The sequence below is a fragment of the Seriola dumerili genome, unplaced genomic scaffold (assembly GCF_002260705.1).
Source record: "Seriola dumerili isolate Sdu_G_001 unplaced genomic scaffold, Sdu_1.0 BDQW01000191.1, whole genome shotgun sequence".
Taxonomy (NCBI): domain Eukaryota; kingdom Metazoa; phylum Chordata; class Actinopteri; order Carangiformes; family Carangidae; genus Seriola; species Seriola dumerili.
This window is the reverse complement of record NW_019174446.1, coordinates 7,375,884-7,397,029: the sequence shown is the minus strand read 5'-3', so window position 1 is coordinate 7,397,029 and position 21,146 is coordinate 7,375,884. Positions and strand designations below refer to the sequence as shown.

Here is a 21,146-nt window from a genome sequence, read left to right as displayed (position 1 = left end):
TTTTTAGTATTACTTGGAATTAAGGTGGTGCAAAGTGAGGTCAAGGGTTCAAATCCTGGCCACAATGAAATGATAGAGAAACTGAAATAGAAAAAGGGAAAGTCCCAACAATATCCAGGGACTTTACCTCTTTTTTTGTGTGCCTCAACTATTTGAAACCAAAGCAGCAGGCTTATAGGACTTTCATTTTTCTTTTATTGTGCTTTATTGCATTTAGGGTTTGAGTTTCTGTCCAGCTTTACTGATGTGTTTTCTGCTCCACACTGTTCTTTGGTCAGTTTAGTTCTTTTCACTTTTTTTTTATCCATTTGACAGACGCACATTTGAGGGATTTTGGCATTTTTCTGTCTTAACATTCTCTCGGTGAAGTTTTCCTTTCTGTCGGTTCTCACCAGAAGATGACGTTGACCTTGAGGCCCTGGTGAATGATATGAACTCTTCGCTGGAGAGCCTGTACTCCACCTGCAGTGGTCAGCAGACAGAGTCCACCCCACTACTGCACAACGGACAAACCTCTTCCTCACACCAACACCAACACCATCACCACCATCACCACACACAACTTAACCACCCACGGCAGGGTCAGCACTCGCACGCGCTAAGCCACGTCTCCCCGGAGCCGCCCTTCACCTCCCCCTCCTCGTCCGCGGACTCGTCCCAAACTAGCCTCAGACGGTCACAACCCATGCACATCCTCGCCGTCAGGTAGGTGTTTACACAGTGTACTCAGATTCTTAACTGATAAGAACAATTCCTTTGGCCACTTCAGCAGCTCATAGTCGAGTGGGTTGTTGTGGCAGGCAACTGAGCATGAAAGGCAGCTGAACCCTGGAGGTAAGGATTCGGACTAACATGAAAGATAACCCTCACTGTGAACGCACAGCACGCATTAACATATATTTGGCTGCCGAGTGATGGAGTGAGTTGGGAGAGTGCAGACACTAGAGTGAAATAAATAATCAGTAGCAGAGAGAAACATAGAGCTGCTCCCATGTGAATGTTAACATGACTGAAACAGTGTCTGAAGGTTTAGTGAATGTGGCGTTGGATGGCAAAGTGCTCTTAAACAACATATTGATTCTGTTGTACTTCAGGAGTCGATGTTCCATCCCTGACCTTGTGCTAATTTTGATGCAAAGTAAAAATGAGTGATAATAGTTTGATTTGCATTTTCTGGCAAGCGATAAGCTCTTTAACAGGAAAGTGACACAAATGTACGAACTGTGAGAGATGATTTTCAGTGAGCACTTGTGTATCTATTGAATGTAAAGCTGAAAGGATCAGTTCATTAAGATTATACAATTACTTGAGCAGCAGAAAATTAATCAGAAAATTATTATCTATTATTATAAAAAGCTGAACATGACTTTGTTCCAGCTTCTAAGTTGTTAATATTTGCGATATTTCTGTGGTGGTCCTAATAGAATTTATTACTGGAGGATTGATTATTTTAAAATAAACTGGCCTTAGTAAAATAAAGGTGTTATCAAAACTCACAACACATCTCAAGCATTTAGAACTGAGTATCCAAAAAAAAAAAAAAAAATCATACAGCAAATGTCTAAATACAGTAGGCCTTGAGCAAGCAAACTCAAAAACGCTCAGGCACATACCGACACATGCACTGTGGCACTAAGCTGTGAGCTGCCTCCCTCCAACCTCTTCCATTTGCACATGTAGAGCCTCACATGCAGAGCTCAAACCCTTTTTTTTTCTCCTCTCACACTGGAAAAGAAGCCTCTCACTGTACACTCATTCCTCCACACCCTCTCAATAATTGGTCGCAACGTTTCCTCCCCGCTCCCTATCTGTAGCCCTTGAATGACCCGTTCCTCCTTGTCACTCCCTCTTTGTCTCAAACTACACCAGCAGCAGGAGAAAGGTAAAAAATCTCATTTATTTTAGTACCAAGTGCAAACGTCTCCCTCAATTTAAACAGTAGTAACCCATATTCTCCCGAGGGTATCATGGTATGCATTGAAAAGCGGGCATGCACGCTCACACATACACCGAGGCAACTGAAGTAAGGCCCCATACATAGTGTACACACAAACATGCATTCATGGCAGAGCTGGTGTCAGCTTCTATTATTTGCCTTTGGAGTATTTGACAGAAACAGAGGAGGGATAATCAGGTAATGGAGTATTCTGTCTTAAGAGCGCTCTCTTTCAAACACACACACACACACACACACACACAGGCCCTGAAGTTCTTATTATTCAAGGCTGACCTCTGGATAACCCTGTTCTCAAGCTCAGATGGGACGACATCAAAAGGCCCGTTCCCTTTTGAACTCACTGGGTTCTACAGAGAGACAGTTTGATAGAGAAAGAGACTAAGAGAAAGTGTCTCCTACACTGATTCTCTAAGCTAGCCTTGGAGCTCGAATTTCACAAACTGACCTGCACTTTTCTTTTTTTAAATGATTGGATCCTGAAAAGTTTATGTTCAACTGTCAAATCATCATCCCTTCTTAAGGGTACTGGCTCACAGTGTATGTGCCTCATTTAAAAACTGCTTTAAAGTGATGTCTTGATTCAAAATTGATGCACCATAAATATTGCAGAAAATTAGCTAGCAGGCTGCGGGGGTCTGTGATTTCCACTTGCTGGGAGACTGTTCATTACGGGTAGATCAGACAGAAACAGACATGAGCCTGGATACTGTACAGCAATGCTTTATTAATTCCACCTCTCTCTCTCCCGCACATATTTCTCATGTCAGCGGGTCGCATTTCAAAGTTTTCCCATCTCACTTTTTAAGTGGCTGTTCCAGGGCGCGACCTTGGGCTTTAGTTAAGATTTTTGCCTGAATAATTAGCAAACACAAGCTGATGCCAATTTGCATGCTCAGTGCATCAGGCCACGCTGCCGTTACCATTCTGACTGTTCCTTTGTCCTGTTTCCATTGTTCAGGAGGCTGCAGGTGGAGGAGCAGCAGCTGAGGACATCTTCTCTCCCGGCCATCCCCAACCCCTTCCCCGAGCTCTGCAGTCCAGCGAGCTCACCTGTCCTCAGTCCAGGGTCCCTACCTCCCGGAGAACCTTCCACTGGCAAATATGTAAGTCAAATCCCCACGAAGACACACTGTCGAAATTTTGTCTCTCTTCAGAAACTTCGACTTTTCAGGTATTGAGAAATGAAAGTTATAATTAGTCATAATGTAGTGTGGTTGCATCGAATGCAAAACATTGTCTTCATACAGTATGGGAGGTCATGTCAGATGCTTTTCCCTTTGAAAAAACAGGATATGAGACATGTGCTGATTTTGATTTACTTTTATGTTGACAACTGAGAAGTGTGTGACTCAAGTTACTTGTTTTGAAGGATGCAGAATTTGGATATCGTAAATCAGCTGTATTAAGTGGTCGACTGTGTGTTGGACATAAGCATTTAGGAATTTTTCCCTGCTCTACATCTGCCCCCATGTTTTGCTCATCTGAGGCGTGTAGATTGCTTGCATATGACAGTACTGTGCTGCACAGTGCATGTGTGCTTAACAGGGTTTGTGGCTTTGTTTGAGAAAAAAAGACTGAGGTGAGGTGTGTGTATGTGTGTGTGTGTGCGTGCATGTGTGTACGTGTGAATGCGTGCACGCGCGCACGTTTGTACACGTGTGTGTGTGTACCTGCACACATGGCAGCATTTCTGTGAGCTTGTTTGCATTTGCATGTTCATGTGTGTGTGTTTGTGTGTTCATGTGTTGACAGAGATTTAGAGGCTGGTCTGTCTCTTCCTGGAAGTCATAGTCCCTCTACCGTCACTTTTAATGATCTTCATATGGGGCCAGCCAGTGCTGGTTACAGTAACATACCAGTTTACAGTAATGTGAGGGAGGATTATTTCTCATAAATACCCTACCCTGGCTATGATCTTGGCCTGTTCTGGTCATGGCTGCTAGACTGCAGTTCCAGTTAAGTTGTTTTGAGCCATGATGTAAGTCTGACTTTAATATGATCTGCTCTCCTTTAAAACATCAGCTCATAAATCATTTGATGACTTGATGAACCGGTGGCATCCAGTAAATGCTGAAAGAGTTGGGAAGTTGTGGCTTTGAATTACCATCTGTGACATAAATAAAGTCCTAAACGGTTAATGTTGGATTAAACCTTGAAAGATTAAATTTCATTCTTGTCTCCATGAGTTTCTGTCTTTTTGGTGTTGTTGCAGGCTTGAATTATTAGCTGTGGAATAAATTGAACACTGCATTGCAAATCCTTGTTCATACGGTAGATAGGTCAAAGATTAATGTTTCACTAAGTTGTTGTGATCTTTGCATTGAATTACCAGCTATGACATAACTTAAGCTCCATGTAAGTGAAGCGGTCGTGTCTGGTAAATATTCAGAAACCAATTTATTAGACTGGGTGACAGGCTTGTTGTTGGTGTTTGAATTCCCAGATATCCTGTTTAGAGTACAGTATTAGACCAGGAAGTGGAGTGGGGGATTAGAGGAGGTGCAGGGGAGTTGGAGATTAGTGGTGGAGTTAAATTATTTCTGTGATTTTACAGTAATCAGATGATGAAATATGTAAAAATGTGACTAGGTGGTCAATAAAACCTGACCACTGCAGATGGACTTTGCTTTTTTGAGCCTTTGACACTGATTGCATTTATGGCCCCAGAACACAGTAATCCTGTTTACTCTGTTTGTGAGCAGGAATGAATAGAGCAGGATTTTGATATTTTTCTACATAGCATAATTTGATTATAACATTCCTGTTGTCTTTTTGACTCAAGGACAGTCAGACTTTTATGCCAAGCCTCTCCAGCTTTTCCTTGACTGTGTGCTTCGTGGTCATTACATCACAACAAGTGTGTAAGAAGTCGGAATACTTTCTGAAGCTGCTGTAACATGAGATTGTTTTTGATGATGTTCACTTACAAGATCTTTTTAATTTTGTCAGTCATATTAGAAACTAAGGAGTAGGGTGTGAAAAAGTTTTTGCATCATGTGTTGAAGTCTTGCCATGCCTCTGTTCAGAATGCACTACATCTGAAACGTGGCTGTGAAGGTAAACTGTTCCTAGATATAGGACAAAAAACGGTGTTTTACTAGTTTTGTTTTGCATGGACTACCAAACGTTTGCAATGAAGAGCCAATGCTGAGAAAGCTGTTGAAAACCTTGTGTGTGTTTACAGTGCACACACTAAGCGCACACTCATGTAAACTTGTGTGAGTGCCCTGTGCATCCATCCACGCACATGGGTGTACTTCTTTTTTAGATGCATTTGTGTTTGTGTGTTTGTGTGTTTGTGCTCACGTCTGCCTGTTTGTCTTTGTGAGTTCTGTAAACTATTTACAGCATTGGCAGTGTCTATTCATTGTTGATGGCAATGGAAAGTATGTCTCATTGTGGTTGTTCTTCAGTGGAAATTCAATTCAGCACCTTTCCACTGCAAAAACCTCCCGCAGAGCAGTCTCATCACACACACATGCCCCTGGGGTCCAGCTTTGGAGGCGTGAGGAGAGGCGGTCACATTGCTTTCTCACAAACCCTTATTCCTCCCTTGAGTGATACAAGGAGAACTTGGTGATCTGTTTAAGGTTTGACAAGTGGGATGGTGAGCAGGTAAATTATTGCACCCGGCCCGCTCTCTAAGACCTCTGACCTTAATCATTTCAACCACATGTTCTCTGTTCTGTGCCAGTTTTTTCTCCCTGTCTTTATCTCTCCTTGCCAGTCTGTCTCTATCTACCCCTCTCCCTGCCCTCCAAACATCCAGTACAGTCAGCCAGCCTGCTGTTGAGAAGTTTCTCTGTTTAGTTTACTGAATTTTCCGACCTCCGGGCGCTTTCTGACAGACTCTCATACTTCTGTCCCTCTGTTCCTCCTTACCTCACTGCTTGGCCTCTGTGCAGGAGGCATGAGGATGCAGTGCAGGGCTGTCAGGAATCACTGGGCAAGCTGTTTGACACGGCCATATGATTCCCAATTACCTCACTTTCCTCTGCTGTCCTCTCCCTACCGTCTTCCTTCATTTCTCCACTCGTAGCTCTGCTCTCTCCGGCTTTTCTCCTTACCTGTACACTCTTAAAGGGGAAACCCTGAAATAAAGGTGCACTGTGTTCAGTGGTTTAAAACTGATGGATATAAAGTGCAGGTTCTCTGATGTGTTTGCAGCATGTGTGTGTGCCTAACTAAAGATCTATGCTGTTTTTGTGAAGTTTAGCATCAATGAAACATAGAAGCCCAAATCAGAATGAATACACTGGGTTAGTTTAGGAGCTACAGGATGATTAAGACCATCAAACTGCCATCTATGAGCACTGGCACCAGTCCAGTGTGGAATGTGTGAAAGTGTGCGCAGACAGGCACACATCCATAAACAACCTACTTCCTGTTGCCTCGAAGGGTTACTACAAACATAACCTGGGTTTTATGGAATTTCAAAACGACATACATCTTTCCATATACAGCCTACTGGCCAAAAAGCAGGTATTACAACCACACATCACTTAAGAAAGTACTAGAAGCTTGGCCGGTGTAATCCATGTCGTGCAATGGAAAAACCTATAAGAAGCCTTCAATGCAAGGCAGTTAGCCAGTATATCCATTAATTTTCTCCGTCTAGGTTCTGTCTGACAGTCTGTCCTTAGCAGTGCAGTAGAGAGTGCTGTTATGTACTTACTTGGACACTGTGTTCCCAGAGCTGCCCCAGTCATTCTAGTGTGGGAACACTGATTTGATCACTGGGTTGCCAGATTTTGTTGGATTTACTGTACTTGGACTGGATGTCCTGTAGCTCACTGTGCTCTATGGTATGGCAGGATCCCCACGCCCTGTCTCTGCCTCTCCAGTCTGTGTTTCATTATCGTCCCATTGCTCTGTCTATCTCTGTGTGTCTTGGACTGTATGTCAATGTTTATCTTTCTGTCTGTCACAAGTGTTTTCGCTGTCATCCCTCCACCCCTTTGTCCTTTGCTCCAAACTCTTACTTACAGTTAAAAATTCTTGCTGATTTTAGCCAGGCGGGAGCACGTTGCAGTGTGTTCTCTGACAATTCAGCTCACTCTGCGAATACTTCTTCATACATGATGAAGTAAGAGGCCTAAAATAGAGCATGGTGCCAGACAAGCAGCGGAGGTTGGGTTGGCACTAATAATGTTAGCAAATGGGCTGTTGGTGCTAAGTGCCAGCATCGTTGCCCAGTCTGAGAAAAAACGGATGATACAGTTTTCTATATCATGCAGGTCAAACTTGCTAGCAGTCCGTCGAGCGTCCCTTCACACTTTCGAGCACACAATAATCCTTTGTTATTATTCTTCAGGTACAGTATGGAAAAATGTTCAGGGTCACACAAATATTGTATGTTGTTTACGTTATGTGTTTTCTGAAGGTGGATACAACTTAGTATATAAATGTTCAGTGTTCTGCAAAGTTTGCATCTATTTATAGTGTTAGGTTTAGAGGTGGAAGCAGCATGTACAGACATATGTGCAGCACATAATCAAGATGTAGATGTACTTAATTACATACACAAGCAACTTGGATAATAGTAACCCTGCATATTTGATTTAATGATGCAAAATCTATATGTGCTGCACATACATATAAATATAGTTCCAATACACGTTTCTTCATTTCCCATACCTCAGCATGTTCAGCAGGTGAGATCACGTTAGTATCCTTTTCTGTCTATTTCTCATCTGGATGACTTTCTTGGCAACTGCTGTGCCACAGTATCCCTGAAGGGATCATTGACATTTACTCTAATGATGATGGTGCTGATCACCTTTCCGCCTCCTCTCACTTTTCCTAACCCCTCTCTCGCTCTCTCTCTCTCTCTCTCTCTCTCTCTCTCTCTCTCTCTCTGCATGACTTAGCCTCTAGTTGAGTCAGCCAGACTTCAAAGCTGTGACACCTACTTATCAAAAAAGCATTTTGTGAATGCTGCCGGTATCAAGTGTACTGTACTGAAGTATAATTTAAATGATGAGCTCATGATGCTAGCAGCCACCATCTCAGCTCATAGAAATCATGCAGCCTGATTTAAATGAATCTGAATTTAAAATCATTACTCCTAGGCTTGTGTTGGAACTGGAAAAGCTGTATTTTTAACTTGTATTCAGTGACTCACTCTGGGCAGAAAGAAGGCAGATGTGGTGCAGCAATGACACAGACAGCATACGGTCTCTCTATGCATCTCAGCCCTGTACAAGCTGCTGAAAAGGCCATTATTATTATCAGTACGCCAGATATGCTGCTGCAGAATATGAATGTTGCATACACTCACTCATATTGCTAGTCCGCCCCAACAGCTGAGGGAAATCTGTTAAGAATTCATTAAGCAAAATTTCATATGACTAAAAGTTTTTTCATCATATCCTCAGTCCATGAACACTTGGTGAGAGATAAATGTGTGGAATTATGTAGTTAGCATGAGGAGCTCTCACCACCATATGGTAGCTACACAGAGAAACACAGAGTGCCAACTATGGAAACCAAAATGTTCTCTTCAGAAAATTTAGAGCTTAAATTGATATTCTACCCAAAATGGGCTGTAACACTTACAAATTATCGCCTGCTAAAGTTGATATGGTTAATTTGTTAGCAAACATGTCAAACATCAGAGGACATGCAGACACAGAGCAACATTAATATTCATTTGGAGTCTTGTTTGTGTCCACCTGATGAATGTAAGTCGAATATCCACTCTCGTCTGAGTTCAGATTTGGTCTCCACCAACTCCTAGAAAAATTTAGCTGCTAAATGTTCCTGTATGTTCACTTGCTAGTCTGTCTGTTTGGTGCTGGCCTGATAGGGTACAGTGGCAGCAGCCAAAAATAACACTGATGAGAATTGTGAGAGTGAACCAAAACAGTTTCTTGCTGTAAAACCATAACAATTAGCTGAAAGAAGCTTCAACGCTCTCTAGAGCTGAGGCTAACTGCAGAGGTGGGTGATAACTCTGTGTGTGATTGTCACTTTGAGCAACCCTTTCACATTACACACACTCATATGATGCATTGTTAATATAAAACAAAAACACTTCATTGCCAAGTGACATCTGAAAAAACATAAACTTTATCTTCTAAATACCAGTGAATTATCAATTTAACAAAGCAATTTGAAGTAAATACATTCTTGAGGCATCCATTCGGGTTACTGAAAAAGAACGCAGCAGGATTTAAACGAGAAACACCCGGTACATAAATGATGGGCATCAATCCATCCCTCCTCTCACTCTCTTAGCGCTGAAGCATGGCATTCCCTGGCTGCCTCCTTCCTGAATGTTGGAAATACTCTGGGTCAAAGGGCAGATTTTTCCACTGTAAACGGAAAAGCAGAATGGAATGCTGTCGATGCCCAAACTGTTGGCCTCGATGTGTGGGAACGTCTGTGGGCCTGAGTGTGTGTGTGTGTGTGTGTGTGTGTGTGTGTGTGTGTGTGTGTTTGTGTGTGTGTGTGTTTAAATGTAAGATTGTTTGTGAGGAGGTTCAGTTTTGTGTATAGTGTGTGTGTGTACCTAATGTATGTATATTTGTCTTTACAAGCAGTGCAGCAGTGTGTGTGTGTGTGTGTGTGTGTGTGTGTGTGTGTGTGTGTGTGTGTGTGTGTGTGTGTGTGTGTGTGTATGTGTATGTGTGTGTACGTGTGTGTGTGTGTGTGTTCTGCTTCTCATTGTAGTGCTGATGTGTTCTGCAGGCTGCGCTGTGCGGAGATCAAAGGTGACACAGCGCCAGAAATCTGTTGGCTCACTCTTCCAACAGCCTGCCTCCTTTTAAATGGATCTTAAAGTGAAACATGGAGCGCACACACGCGCACGCACACACATACACACATACACACACACACATAGACACTTGTTTTATTGTGTAATCATCGGCTAGTTATGTTTGTGTTTGTTGTGTGTGCGTGTGCGTGCACGTGTGTGATTTGGACTGTTTACGCCATTTGGATTGTTTATGTCTTCCTGATTATTTGTAACTGATGTGAATATAAATAATGCTCTCAAACTGGATGCTTTATTGAGCTTGTGCGTGCGTGCATCCATGTGTGTATATTTGATGCATGCCTGCCTGTTGGCTTCATTATTCCTAAAATTATATCTCTTCTCTAAGCCCAAGGCAAACATAACTCTCTCTCTCTCTCTCTCTCTCTCTCTGTCTCTCGCTCTCTTACACACACACACACATGCACACACTTGCATGTTATCTGATGCTCTTTGTGGCAGAGGTGGAGAGCATGCAGGCAGTACAGTAACCCTTTGTCAACATACATGTCTCTCTCTGTTCACTTTCTCTCCCTCAACAGACATACACACACGCACACGCACCAACATATACACAAATTGCATTGAGTGACTGATTGGATTTGCAGCATTCATTGCTGTGAAATACAAATTGTTTGGCTGCTGCTGAACAAATGCCACCTGGAGGAGAGCCAGGCAGGTTGTGGTTGAGTCTGGCACATCTCATGTGTCAGGGCCATATTTATCCCTCGCCGCTAAATGGAAACATGCCTCGACCTGCTAGCTAGACCTGCTACTGCCACACTGCCACAGAGACACACACACACGCACACAAGCAGGCACACTAATACACATGGCCTGTTGCTGAGTAATGAGGTAGGTGAGGAAGATTAGTCTGAGTAATGGCTCAGTTTGAATAAATAAGACTTTAATGTTGGAACTGGACAAAGCCACTTGGAAACAGATCAACATCTCATAGCTCATGTATACAGAATTTGAATATTACCAGTAGCATTGCTTAGAATGCCCGACACTATCGCAAATACTAAAGTCTCACCAAGATCAAGACCATCGTAGCGGAACTTATTTTGTGGCTGCCTCTTGGGGAAGCATCTCGCTTATGCAAATAGTTTGACACAAAATATTAGCACGAAAATGATCCTGTTACATGCTAAATTAAAGTACATGCTTCCAGTGAGAAATAGGTCAGTGTCACAGCGACCACTAAACCGTCTTGCAGCTAACATCCACTGCCTAGAGTGTAGCAGAAAACCGCATGTGATGTACCCCACATGAAAGCCCTGAGCCAATATAAAAGCAGCAACGTATACACATAAAATGAATTCCAGCTGTAGTGATTATGCATAAAGACATGCATTTCTTGCATGCAGCAAAGAGTGACTTCAGCCTCTGCTAATACAGGCACTCGGATAGTAGATATTGAAAAAAAGATATAGTTTTACAATCTGCTGTCAAGCCTGGTGTTGCAAGAAAATGGTGCAATAAAACTACAATTGTGGCATTGTTGATGGATTTCAAGAGGCAGTGTATTTGAGTGTAGTGAACTAAGCTCTGCAGAAACAGGTCAGCCACCAATTTTGTTCACAGTAAATGTAACAATTCTGATCTGAAACTGTGGACACCAGGAAACCAAACAAGAGCAGGTAGACTCCCAGAGTAGCCTAAATGATGCCAGACAATCAATAAATCAATAGGGGCTGACTGTCAAGTAGACAGAGTAGATATAAATGAACATTCCTTTTATCCCAGCATTAAATTATATCATCACATTAATATTTTAGTGATAGATTTATGAGGGGATCCCATTCGGAGAATTTGAAATTCTTCATTGAGGTAATGGTAGGAAACCACAAGCCTTAAATATCAGAAAATGGTTAATAATTCATTCTGTACTTAGTTCATTTCTGTATTAAATTTAACTAAATGTATGTCTTTCCATGGGAGCATGACTGGTACACCCAGGCTCTGGGGGATGATGCACCTTTAATGGTCCATCCTTCACTCCTTGTCCCACTAGGCAGGCAGTGTAAGATTAGAAGGCACAACTTTCACCCAGCTAACAGGGGAGCAGATCCCATTACTCCTGCAGCTAATGGGAATCCCTGATCGTGTTCGCTCTCTGCTCCATCTCTGTCTCTGTATTTTAGATAGTTAAAGTATCAAATGTGTGTGTCTGTGCATTTGTCTTATCATGGCAAACTGTTGATTATGCAAAACAATATTGATGTAAAAACTCTTTTATGTTACAACTTCAGGTTTAGTTTACGAGAAACTGTAATCACAAGTATAACAACAGCACTTTTTCTATAATTTGAGTGTGTTTTTGTTTACTACCGTGCATGCACACTCATAAGTGCGTGAATACAGGTGTACACACATGTGTCCAGGTTTGTGTGTGTCCATGTGTTTCACAAAGAGAGCAATGTGTTGCTGCCTGTAGGCATTTCATCTGGCCAAAGCTGAACAGAGCTGTTGGACTCATGTAGGTCATGGAGACTGCAGCTCCCTCTCTCTCTCTCTGCCTTCCCTCTGTCCTCTGTCTCTCTCTCTCACTCTCTCTCTCTCTATCTCACTCTCACTCTCTCACTCACGGAAAGTAGGACAGCTCAGATTTCTGAAGCTGCTGCTGTGAGGAGGCAGAAAAGGGAAGAAAGAGGAAGAAGCAGGAGAATAGAAAATGAGAAAATAAAAACTAATAATAAATTGTCAATGGTAATTTATTACTGATGCCCTTTTATTAGGTTATTTGTTGCTGTATTGCTCCTCTGGCCTGTACCACAGGAAACAGTTTATTATATGCTTAATTATTAATATGTTCATTCTTCTTGAAAGTTTGAAAGCCAACAAATTAATGTGTTACAGACACAAAGTGCAACTAATGTCGGATGTTAAATCAGGGAGAAACAGTTCATAGTTAAAAGCTGAGTCAGAAGACTCATTTGTTCTCATTTTGTTGCACGAGTGTCACTTCCTAATGTGTGTGTGTGTGTGTGTGTGTGTGTGTGTGTGTGTTCATTTGCTCCTCATTTGAATTGTCACAAAAATGAATAGAATACTTTAGGTGGGTGGACATGCCACATTTATTTAAAGTAGGGATTTGTGTCAGTGGAAAGAGAGAGAGAGTAACAGACAGAAGACACTGTGATCTTGGCGTCTCCGGAGAGAACTTCCCATTATTGAGGACAGTTTGTACAGAACTGTGGCACATACTGTGATTCCTCTGAATGGGGAATGATTGTTTGTAGTTGCCTTTGATGCTGGAGTCCTCTTTTTACACTCATGGAACACGAGGTGCTGAAGATGTTTTCCCTTAATGCTGTTGAACTGTGGTGTTCATTCATTATTGCTACTATTCAGTAGCTTTATTATACAGTAGTTTTATGACAATTCAGTCACAGAATTATTACAACTGGTTACTTGTGTTTTTTTGCTGCATGTACCAACTGTAAGTTTTACCAAATGTGTAAAATAGAATTATGAGGAAAACAATCTCTCATTAGATTGGTTGTCTAAACTTTGCCTTGCATATGAGGCCGACTTACATACGAGGGCACAGGGCAACGCCGCCGCAGCTCTCCGTACAACCAGTGGACCATTTCCAGTGTATTGCCATAATCATGCCAGTGATGTCATCCTTTGTTTGCCCAATCACAATTCCCCTGCCCCCCTCCCTCTGCCCTCCTGCTGTAATTGGACAATGGCTCCAAATCAGTGATGGTCTGAAAGGACATTTGCTGCCTGGGGTTTGCTGGCAATCAGCCCTGAGGGACAATTAAGCATCCGCTCCCACTTTAGTCCTTTTGGTAAAATATTTGGCCCCGTGCGGGGTGTTTCCCAGCAGGTGGTCACAGTAAATAGAGGAGAGATGATTCTTGCATTATCATCACCCGCTCTAAATGGCTTTTAAGAAGTGTGTTGCCATATACTGTGCATGTGCGAGTCTAGTTTTAGTAAAGAAAGATATTTTATCTCTCAACCAACTGCTAATACTTTGTAATGGAATTCAAATTATCTAAATAAAACATTAATAAATCAATGGAGGACAGGCCAGCTTTCCACACTATAGGGATATTTTGTTTCAAACTTTCTGAAAAGATAAATTTTGAACAAACACATTAGATATGCTCAGGAAATTATGGTCCCCAGGTAACCAGAAGTGTTGGAAGGCCATAGGCAAGGCCATATGAGCGATAAAAAAAAAGTCGAAGCTAACATAAACCTATTTTAATTTGGATGACACATTTTCATTTTTTTGCTTTAATATTTTAGTATATACAGAAAGTGTTTGCGAACCTGTCAGAATCATCCATAAAACTTTGCCTCTGCCTTCAGATCCCTAATATTTTCCTGTTGTGATTGATGCATATGTTTAATATTATTTTTAACTTTTCCATATTTCTGACTTAAAATTTGTGCAACCTGACCTGTAGTGCTAATTAAATCTGACCTGACTCAGCTCCAGAATCTTCCGACCCTTCGACTTTCTGAGCCCGAGTGGGTGTTAAGACGCCATTGTTTACAGACAGAGCGGGCTCTGTGGGCTAACTACCCAACATACAGTGCATGGTCTGATGCATGGCTGCACAGTGGCAGAGATGGCAGGCTGCCACTGTCCTACGTTTCTCTCAATACATCTCCCTCTATATACCATCCCTCCGTCTCTCCTACCCCCCTCCCCTCCTTCCTTCCTCCCTATTCCCTCTTTCACTATTCCCACTAAATCCCTTTCTGCCTTCTTTTGCTTCGCTGAGCCCAGATAGGCCTCTGTGTCGTGGGTCTTAATTTGACGCTGTAATTGGATGACAAGGGACAGTTCACCATCTCTTCCTCATGAGTCAGCAGAGTTTTCTTGGCTATCGTCTCCCACTCCTGCTGACTACAGGCGCTGAGCGGGGACGGCCAATTGTCCTTGGCTCATTCAGATTTTTGTGTCTCCATCTCATCATCCGGTCGTCATTTTCCAGTGGTGGCCCGGGCCACACACAGCACCACATTAGAGTCAGAGGGGCTTTATAGAGGGCACTTGTTCATAGGAATATGGAGCTGGGGTGGGTCGTGTGAGCCAAATCAGCTTATAAAAGGCTACAGTTCTTTGTTGTTGTTTTGTAAGACAGAGAAGGAGCAGATGTTGAGTGGAGGGGTTTGTCTTGGCAAGAGTGAGAACCTGCAAAAACCAGCACCTTGTAACAAGTAAATACCAGTGCAGCCAAACTGTGCAATTCTGGTTTTATAATAATGAAAACTGACTATTTTAATTACACTGTACATGGAAAAGCCCAACTAGGGGCAAGAGTTGAAAATGAGCAACAGCTATAAACTCTCTGTGCAACACATCAGTTTCATGCTTTATATTGGAACAATGTTAAATTGCTTCATCCCTGAATAAATAAATAAACAAACTAAACTAGTAAACTTACAATTCAGTTTCCTCCCTTGTCGATTATTCATTTTAATCTGTTAAATTTAAATATAAAAAGTGCTATTAACCATTTTCATAGCTGTTCGTTTCACTTTTAAGTTTCCCTAATTATTTTATTACTAACCCCCCCCTTAATGGGTTGCAAACCCTGTATGATCTCAAACACAGCACAGCCTTCAACAGTAAAAGGATACAATACAGAATAAAGGAAGTGAATCTTTTTTTTTTTTTTGCTCCAGATATTGTGGTAATACTGTTACCAACAAGCTCAGCCAGTCGGATGTTGAGGATATAGTTGGTTAAGGTTCGTTTAAGGGTTGTGGTTAAGGTTAGGGAGACCATAATTGTACACAGCCTGAAGCATCAACTCAGAGCAAGAAAGTCCCTGTGCGTCTTAATCGGAAAATTCCCCTGTTGCTTCAGTATTCCAGGAAGACTTGACATGGGAGCTGGTATCGAGGGTGAATTTACATATGAGAGATTGGAGACACTTTATAAAAGAAAAATGTGGTTTGCATTTTGTTTCATGATGCTTTTTACTAACACTGACTCGTGACCCTGGTGCAGCTGTTATCCAGGTTACATGCCCTTTTTCAAGTGCCTCCCAATATCACCCACATGTAATGGATCTGAACGTGTGCGCAGGCTTGTATGCCTAATGGCTAACAGTCTTTTAGAATTGTAATCCGCCACAGTAACTCCTATCTGATGTAATGGCTTGTAATTTGTACGTAATACCACTGGAACTATTTATAGACCAGCAACCAATTCCCAACGAGGATGGATGTGTGGATGCGTGTGAGCTGCTGGGCGTGCACACACATGCTTGTGTACATATTTCAGTTTGCACAAAGCACGTCCTCACACAGTGCAGTTTACTTTCTCTTTGTCTGTTTACGCCTGTCTAGTTTCTGTCTCGCCGTGTCACTGTGCGAGTATGTGAGAGGATTGTTCTACATGCACAAACTGTAATATACACAAAATGTAAAATATGTATGTGCTTAGCAGTCTGTGTCAGGATGTGTACGCGTGACCGAGCACATCTGGGTGCCTGTGTGTCTGACAGTGTGTGTGTGTGTGTGTGTGTGTGTGTGTGTGTGTGTGCCTGAAGCTCTCAGTCTCTCCCTGGGGGATTACATCACAGGGCAGTTATCAGACCTGAGTCATCAGAGAAGTTGAGAGGCCCTGCTCTGCTCTGCTCCTCCATTTAAATGAGGACACAGTTAAAAGCATTATAGGATAAAAAAGGAATCTTTCTTTCTTTCTTTCTTTCTTTCTTTCTTTCTTTCTTTCTTTTTTTCTTTCTTTCTTTCCTGCCTCCCTTTTTTACCTGCATGTCTATTCTTTGCCTTTAGGAAGAACACCGAGAAGTAGAGTAGGTCAGTTGAAATGTGTCACTCCGCTGTCATCACCGTTCGGTCTGCTTTCTCATTCCCTCCACTCCTGAGGCAGTATAACGGTATTGCCACACTTCAAGATAAGATTTCCACAGCTAGTGGAAGATCACCCCACGCCCCAAATGATTCCACATTTGGTCATTTGATTTGTTCGCAGCCTATGACAGACAACAAGACTGGAGGATTGCGTTAGTTCAGGTCAGGCGCTGAGGTCACGCACACTCTCAGCTGATCTGTATCATCTGACTGTTAAAATCACCAGTCACAGTCGGAGACGTCGATGAGGTGGTCTCTATCATGAGACGAGAAGATACTTTCCTGATGACTGAGGCTGCTCCTGCAGACGCTGGTTTCTATTTTTACTGCTTCTTCCTACCAGCTACCTACTGCTTGTCCTGATAACTTCCTCCACTTCTCTGGCCTCCTGGTATTAGTTTCTTATCACCATACTTGCGATGCCATCTCTTACCTTGTGCATTATGTACACACTAGCTGTGTTGACACACAGTGGCAAACATGAGTGTTTCTTGGGTCCGTGCTCTTGTCTAAACCGACTACGACGCAAACCCTGTCATTGGATTATCATTCCTGTCTTCTAAACATCCGAACTGTGGAAATTTCTGACGAATTTCAACAAATTCTACATCAAAAGGTTTGACGTCAGTGGACTGATTGACTGATTGACCAATGGCAGCAGTGTCTGTGAAAACCTGTATTGCAGCATGTGTGATCCATGCAGCCTCTCTCTTCTTGGGGCTTTCCCCTCTGGCTGACTAACTGTGACGTAGACAAGGGTGTGTGTCTTGGTCTGTGTGAGTGTGTGAGTGCAGTGGCAGGAAGGGGGTGGGAGAGAGACACAGCTGTGCAGCCTCTGATATGTAGTTAACAGTAGACAGCATTCATACTACACATTTTGCTGCACTGTGTCACCGCACAGTCTCTCTCTCTCTCTCTCTCTCTCTCTCTCTCTCTCTCTCTCACTTCCCTCGGCTTCCCACTCCTTTTCCCTTCACTTCTCACGTCCGTCTGTCTCCTGTTTCTCCCTATCCCACACACACACACCCACATATGTGCCTGTGTGCATGTGCAATCATACACACACTTCTCTCCTGTCCTCTTCGTCCCCCTCCCCCCGCCACAGACTCCCCCCCTGCCCCTCCCTCCACCTCTCCCCAAAGTTTCCCACTATAGTAAATTAAGTTGTATCTCTTTGACCACTTTGACCACCGTTTCCTCCTTCCTTCTCTGCAACTGTGCTTATTCCTGGATTACACTTACACCGCTCATGTACAAACACACACGCACGCACGTACACACCCTCGCCTTCCCCTGAAAAAAAGCAGAATAATAAAAGAAGTTGCTTCAAGGACAGCATAAAGCTGTTCTCACCTCTCCCAGACGGGGTGTGTCAGGGCTTTTGTCCGTCTGATGCCGTATTAAATATCGGAGTTAAAAGGAGGAGTGGGGGTTGGGGGGTGGGGGGTTTGTGTGTGAGTGTGTGCGTGCAAAAGTCTCCAGGTTTTTTGTTCTTTAGAGAGAAAGAATGTTGGCACAAAGCTAGCCACCAGGGGAGGAGGAGAAGGTCGGAGTGCTCAAGTGCTGCTCCAGGTTTGTTTCATTTCATTTGCTCTGTAATGAGTCTTGTTACTGCTGTGAGAGGCAGAGAGATCTGACTGTGGAGTTCATAGTTAAGCCACAGGGAGGGAGGAAAGGAGGGAAGGAGGGAGGACGAGAGGGAGAGGAAAAGAGGCAGAGAAAAACATACAAGTCAACAAGCCCTCACTTGAAGCCTTCAGAACATTTTGGAAGCGAGAAAAGCGACAAAGACAAACTTTTTTTTTTTTTTTTTACTCCTTCCTTTATCCTTTTTCTTCCTATTCCTCCTCCTCTCTGCCTCACACCCTTCTCAAATGAACCCCCTCGCTTCAAGCTCAGAAAAGAAACTGATGCAGAGAGCTCGCAAGAGGTCGGTCTGAAAAAGTTGGCTGTGTCTGTCCATGACTGTGCGTCTGTGTGTCTACTGGAGTGTGTGCGCCTCTCAGGGAGTGTATGTGCCTCTGTGTGTGTGTGCGCACGCCTGGGTCTGTGTGGGAATGATTACATCAGCCTGCTGCAGCCTTATGATTGGTTGGTGAGCGTGTGGTTTGATTCAGTGTGCCTCGGAGCCCGTGGCTGAGGCTGTAACCCTTTGTGAGGGGGAGAGAGAGAGAGAGAGAGAGAGAGAGCGAGCGAGGGAGAGGGAGGGAGAGAGGGAGGGAGAGAAGGAAAGATAGTTGTCAGACTGAACCGGTACTGGAAGCACTGTACTGTACCTGCTGCCATCCGATCGCTGACTGTCTCTGTGTCTCTGTCCTGTGAGCTGTACAGACACCAGCTTTAGGTCACACAGACAGTTCTTTTTTTTCTTTTTCTTTTTTTTTTTTTCCTAGAGCCAGCGGCCTAGATAGACTGAACGACTAGTCTCCAGGCTATGTGACAGGTAGCACAACCGCAACTGTCAACTGTTGGCATTCAAATTTGTATCTCTGTTTCTGGAGACAAGGCGACAGAACAGCAAGGTTTTCTCTCGTCAGTGACTGTGTGTGTGTGAGTGAGTGAGTGAGTGTGTGTGTGTGTGTGAGTGAGTGAGTGTGTGGGGAGCCAGGCTCAGTCCCAAAAATGCCTTCGTGTTCCCCGGACTGCTGCCTATTGCGGGCCGTAGAGGTAAGGCTGCTCTTTTTCAGTGTCTCTTATCTCTCCTTGTGGTCTCTCTCTGCCTTCTCTTCGCATCCTTCGCTTTTTACATTTTAAGTGCATTTCCCTTTGAAGTACTGCTATGTTTAACCAGAGGCGAGAAATGGGATGTGTAAATACCTCAAAGGCTGAAGACAACTTGTCTTTTTTCAAGATGTGAGCAGAGCAATAAAAGAAGACAGTCAAATACGTCAGCAGCTTTGAGTGATTGAGGTTCCCTTGCTTTTTTGTCTTGAGCATTTTGGACAGATAGAGCGCCTCAGGCCTGGTCTGTGCAAACTGTGATGCTATAAACTGCGTCTTTTGCTCAGGAAGAGAACAGAATTGCCTTGCCATGATGTATTATGTGGGAAGCATGCATACATTACATGTCTAGGCTTAGTAGGCTGGATTTCTGTGTAGGCTAACAAGTCTGGATTCCTCTTCAGGTTAAGTAGGCTGCTCTAGTTTTCTCTGTGGGCCATGAGCTGTGTGTCCTGTGAATGTGACTGCATGGTTTCCTTGTGAAAAGCCAACGTGTGGACACTCAGTGGAAGTAGATTTAGCAGTAATTACCACAATAGAGATGACAGTTATAACTCCTGGACTGTAGGGTGAATATAACAAAGGGAATCTCACCTACACTTTATATGAATGTACAGGAATGTGTGGCTCTGAAAGTGTGTCTCTTAAGCAAATGGGATCTTAAACAGGGGTTTCATCTGTTCATCACCTGATGCATTATTGCAATACATTATATAAACATACTGTATGCCGCCTATATACATAACACATAAGTAGTGCCTCAGAATGTGCATGAATATGTGTTTGAGTCGGTATTATTAATGGGAACAAAATGAAAACAGGAGTTATGCATGAGGTAGAAAAAAATGTCATGAATTATTTAACAAAATTAATTCTGAAATTCAATATGTTTATTACTGGCCCAAGTTCAACATAGTAAGTTATGGGGAAAAAAAGAAGAAGTTGTCCTCATGAAGTTGAGCTTTAAGCATATTCAATGGTCATGTCTTATCACTGGATACTCGCATACATTTTCTCGATAAGCTATAATTGGAAACACTGTGCTTACTAACCCCTTAAGATACTGTATATACACTTCTGGCATCAACAGTCCTGCTTTGTGTTAACAAGAGCAAACGCTTGTTAGACACCACAGTATATTTGCTACTGTATTACGCCAACAAGTTGCTTTAAGAAAAGCTTGTCTGTGATTTCTAACGCCACAATTGCTACATAGTCTTGAATGTGTGTTCTTTCCTATTGTGTGCTATAATTACAGGCCTGTGTATGCCATAGTGTATAGGGCGCTATATGATAAATGCCATTCTAGTGTTTGAAGAAAATTGCTGGCTTCACCCACTGAGTTTTCAAAAAGGTGAATAACTTTATCACAACTTAGTATTCCATAAAAAATCTATAACCAAACCTCTATCTCATTTTGAATTTATCCTGAAAACATGTATCGATCTATATATATGTTTTTTTTTCTTATCTAGAGGACACATTTAAGGTTAAAATGCCTCTTTTTCTGTCATGCTTCTTTTCTGTAGCTAACTAAACTACCATCGAATGATCTGTTCATTATAACTGAAGGTTAATCTGTTTCCCCCGCACAGATTGTGAAGATCTTCAGTGAAGACGGCATGGGTAAAGTGGTGGAGATCCCGGCCGACATGACAGCCAGGGACCTGTGCCAGCTCCTGGTCTATAAAAGCCATTGTGTGGATGACAACAGTTGGGCACTTGTTGAACACCACCCGCTGCTAGGGCTAGGTAAGGGGCAGATGCTCACATACACACAGAAGCACACGTGAACACACGTGAACGGACGCTCACATACTCTCACTTACCACCACACACACACACACTCGTGCACTT

General features: G+C 42.9%; 1 protein-coding gene across 2 annotated transcripts in view; it reads left to right on the top strand.

The window, feature by feature from the left end:
* LOC111227672 (growth factor receptor-bound protein 10-like) overlaps positions 1 to 21,146 on the top strand; it is a 66,137-nt gene that overhangs the window by 29,714 nt on the left and 15,277 nt on the right. The window contains exons 4-6 of one of the 2 annotated variants that reach the window (XM_022753290.1): positions 396 to 705; positions 2,916 to 3,060; positions 20,885 to 21,041. In XM_022753290.1, coding sequence (XP_022609011.1) covers positions 396 to 705; positions 2,916 to 3,060; positions 20,885 to 21,041 — 612 coding nt within the window. Of the gene's footprint in view, positions 1 to 395; positions 706 to 2,915; positions 3,061 to 19,106; positions 19,236 to 20,884; positions 21,042 to 21,146 lie in introns of those variants that run through there. The other variant, XM_022753291.1, reaches the window with a different exon arrangement.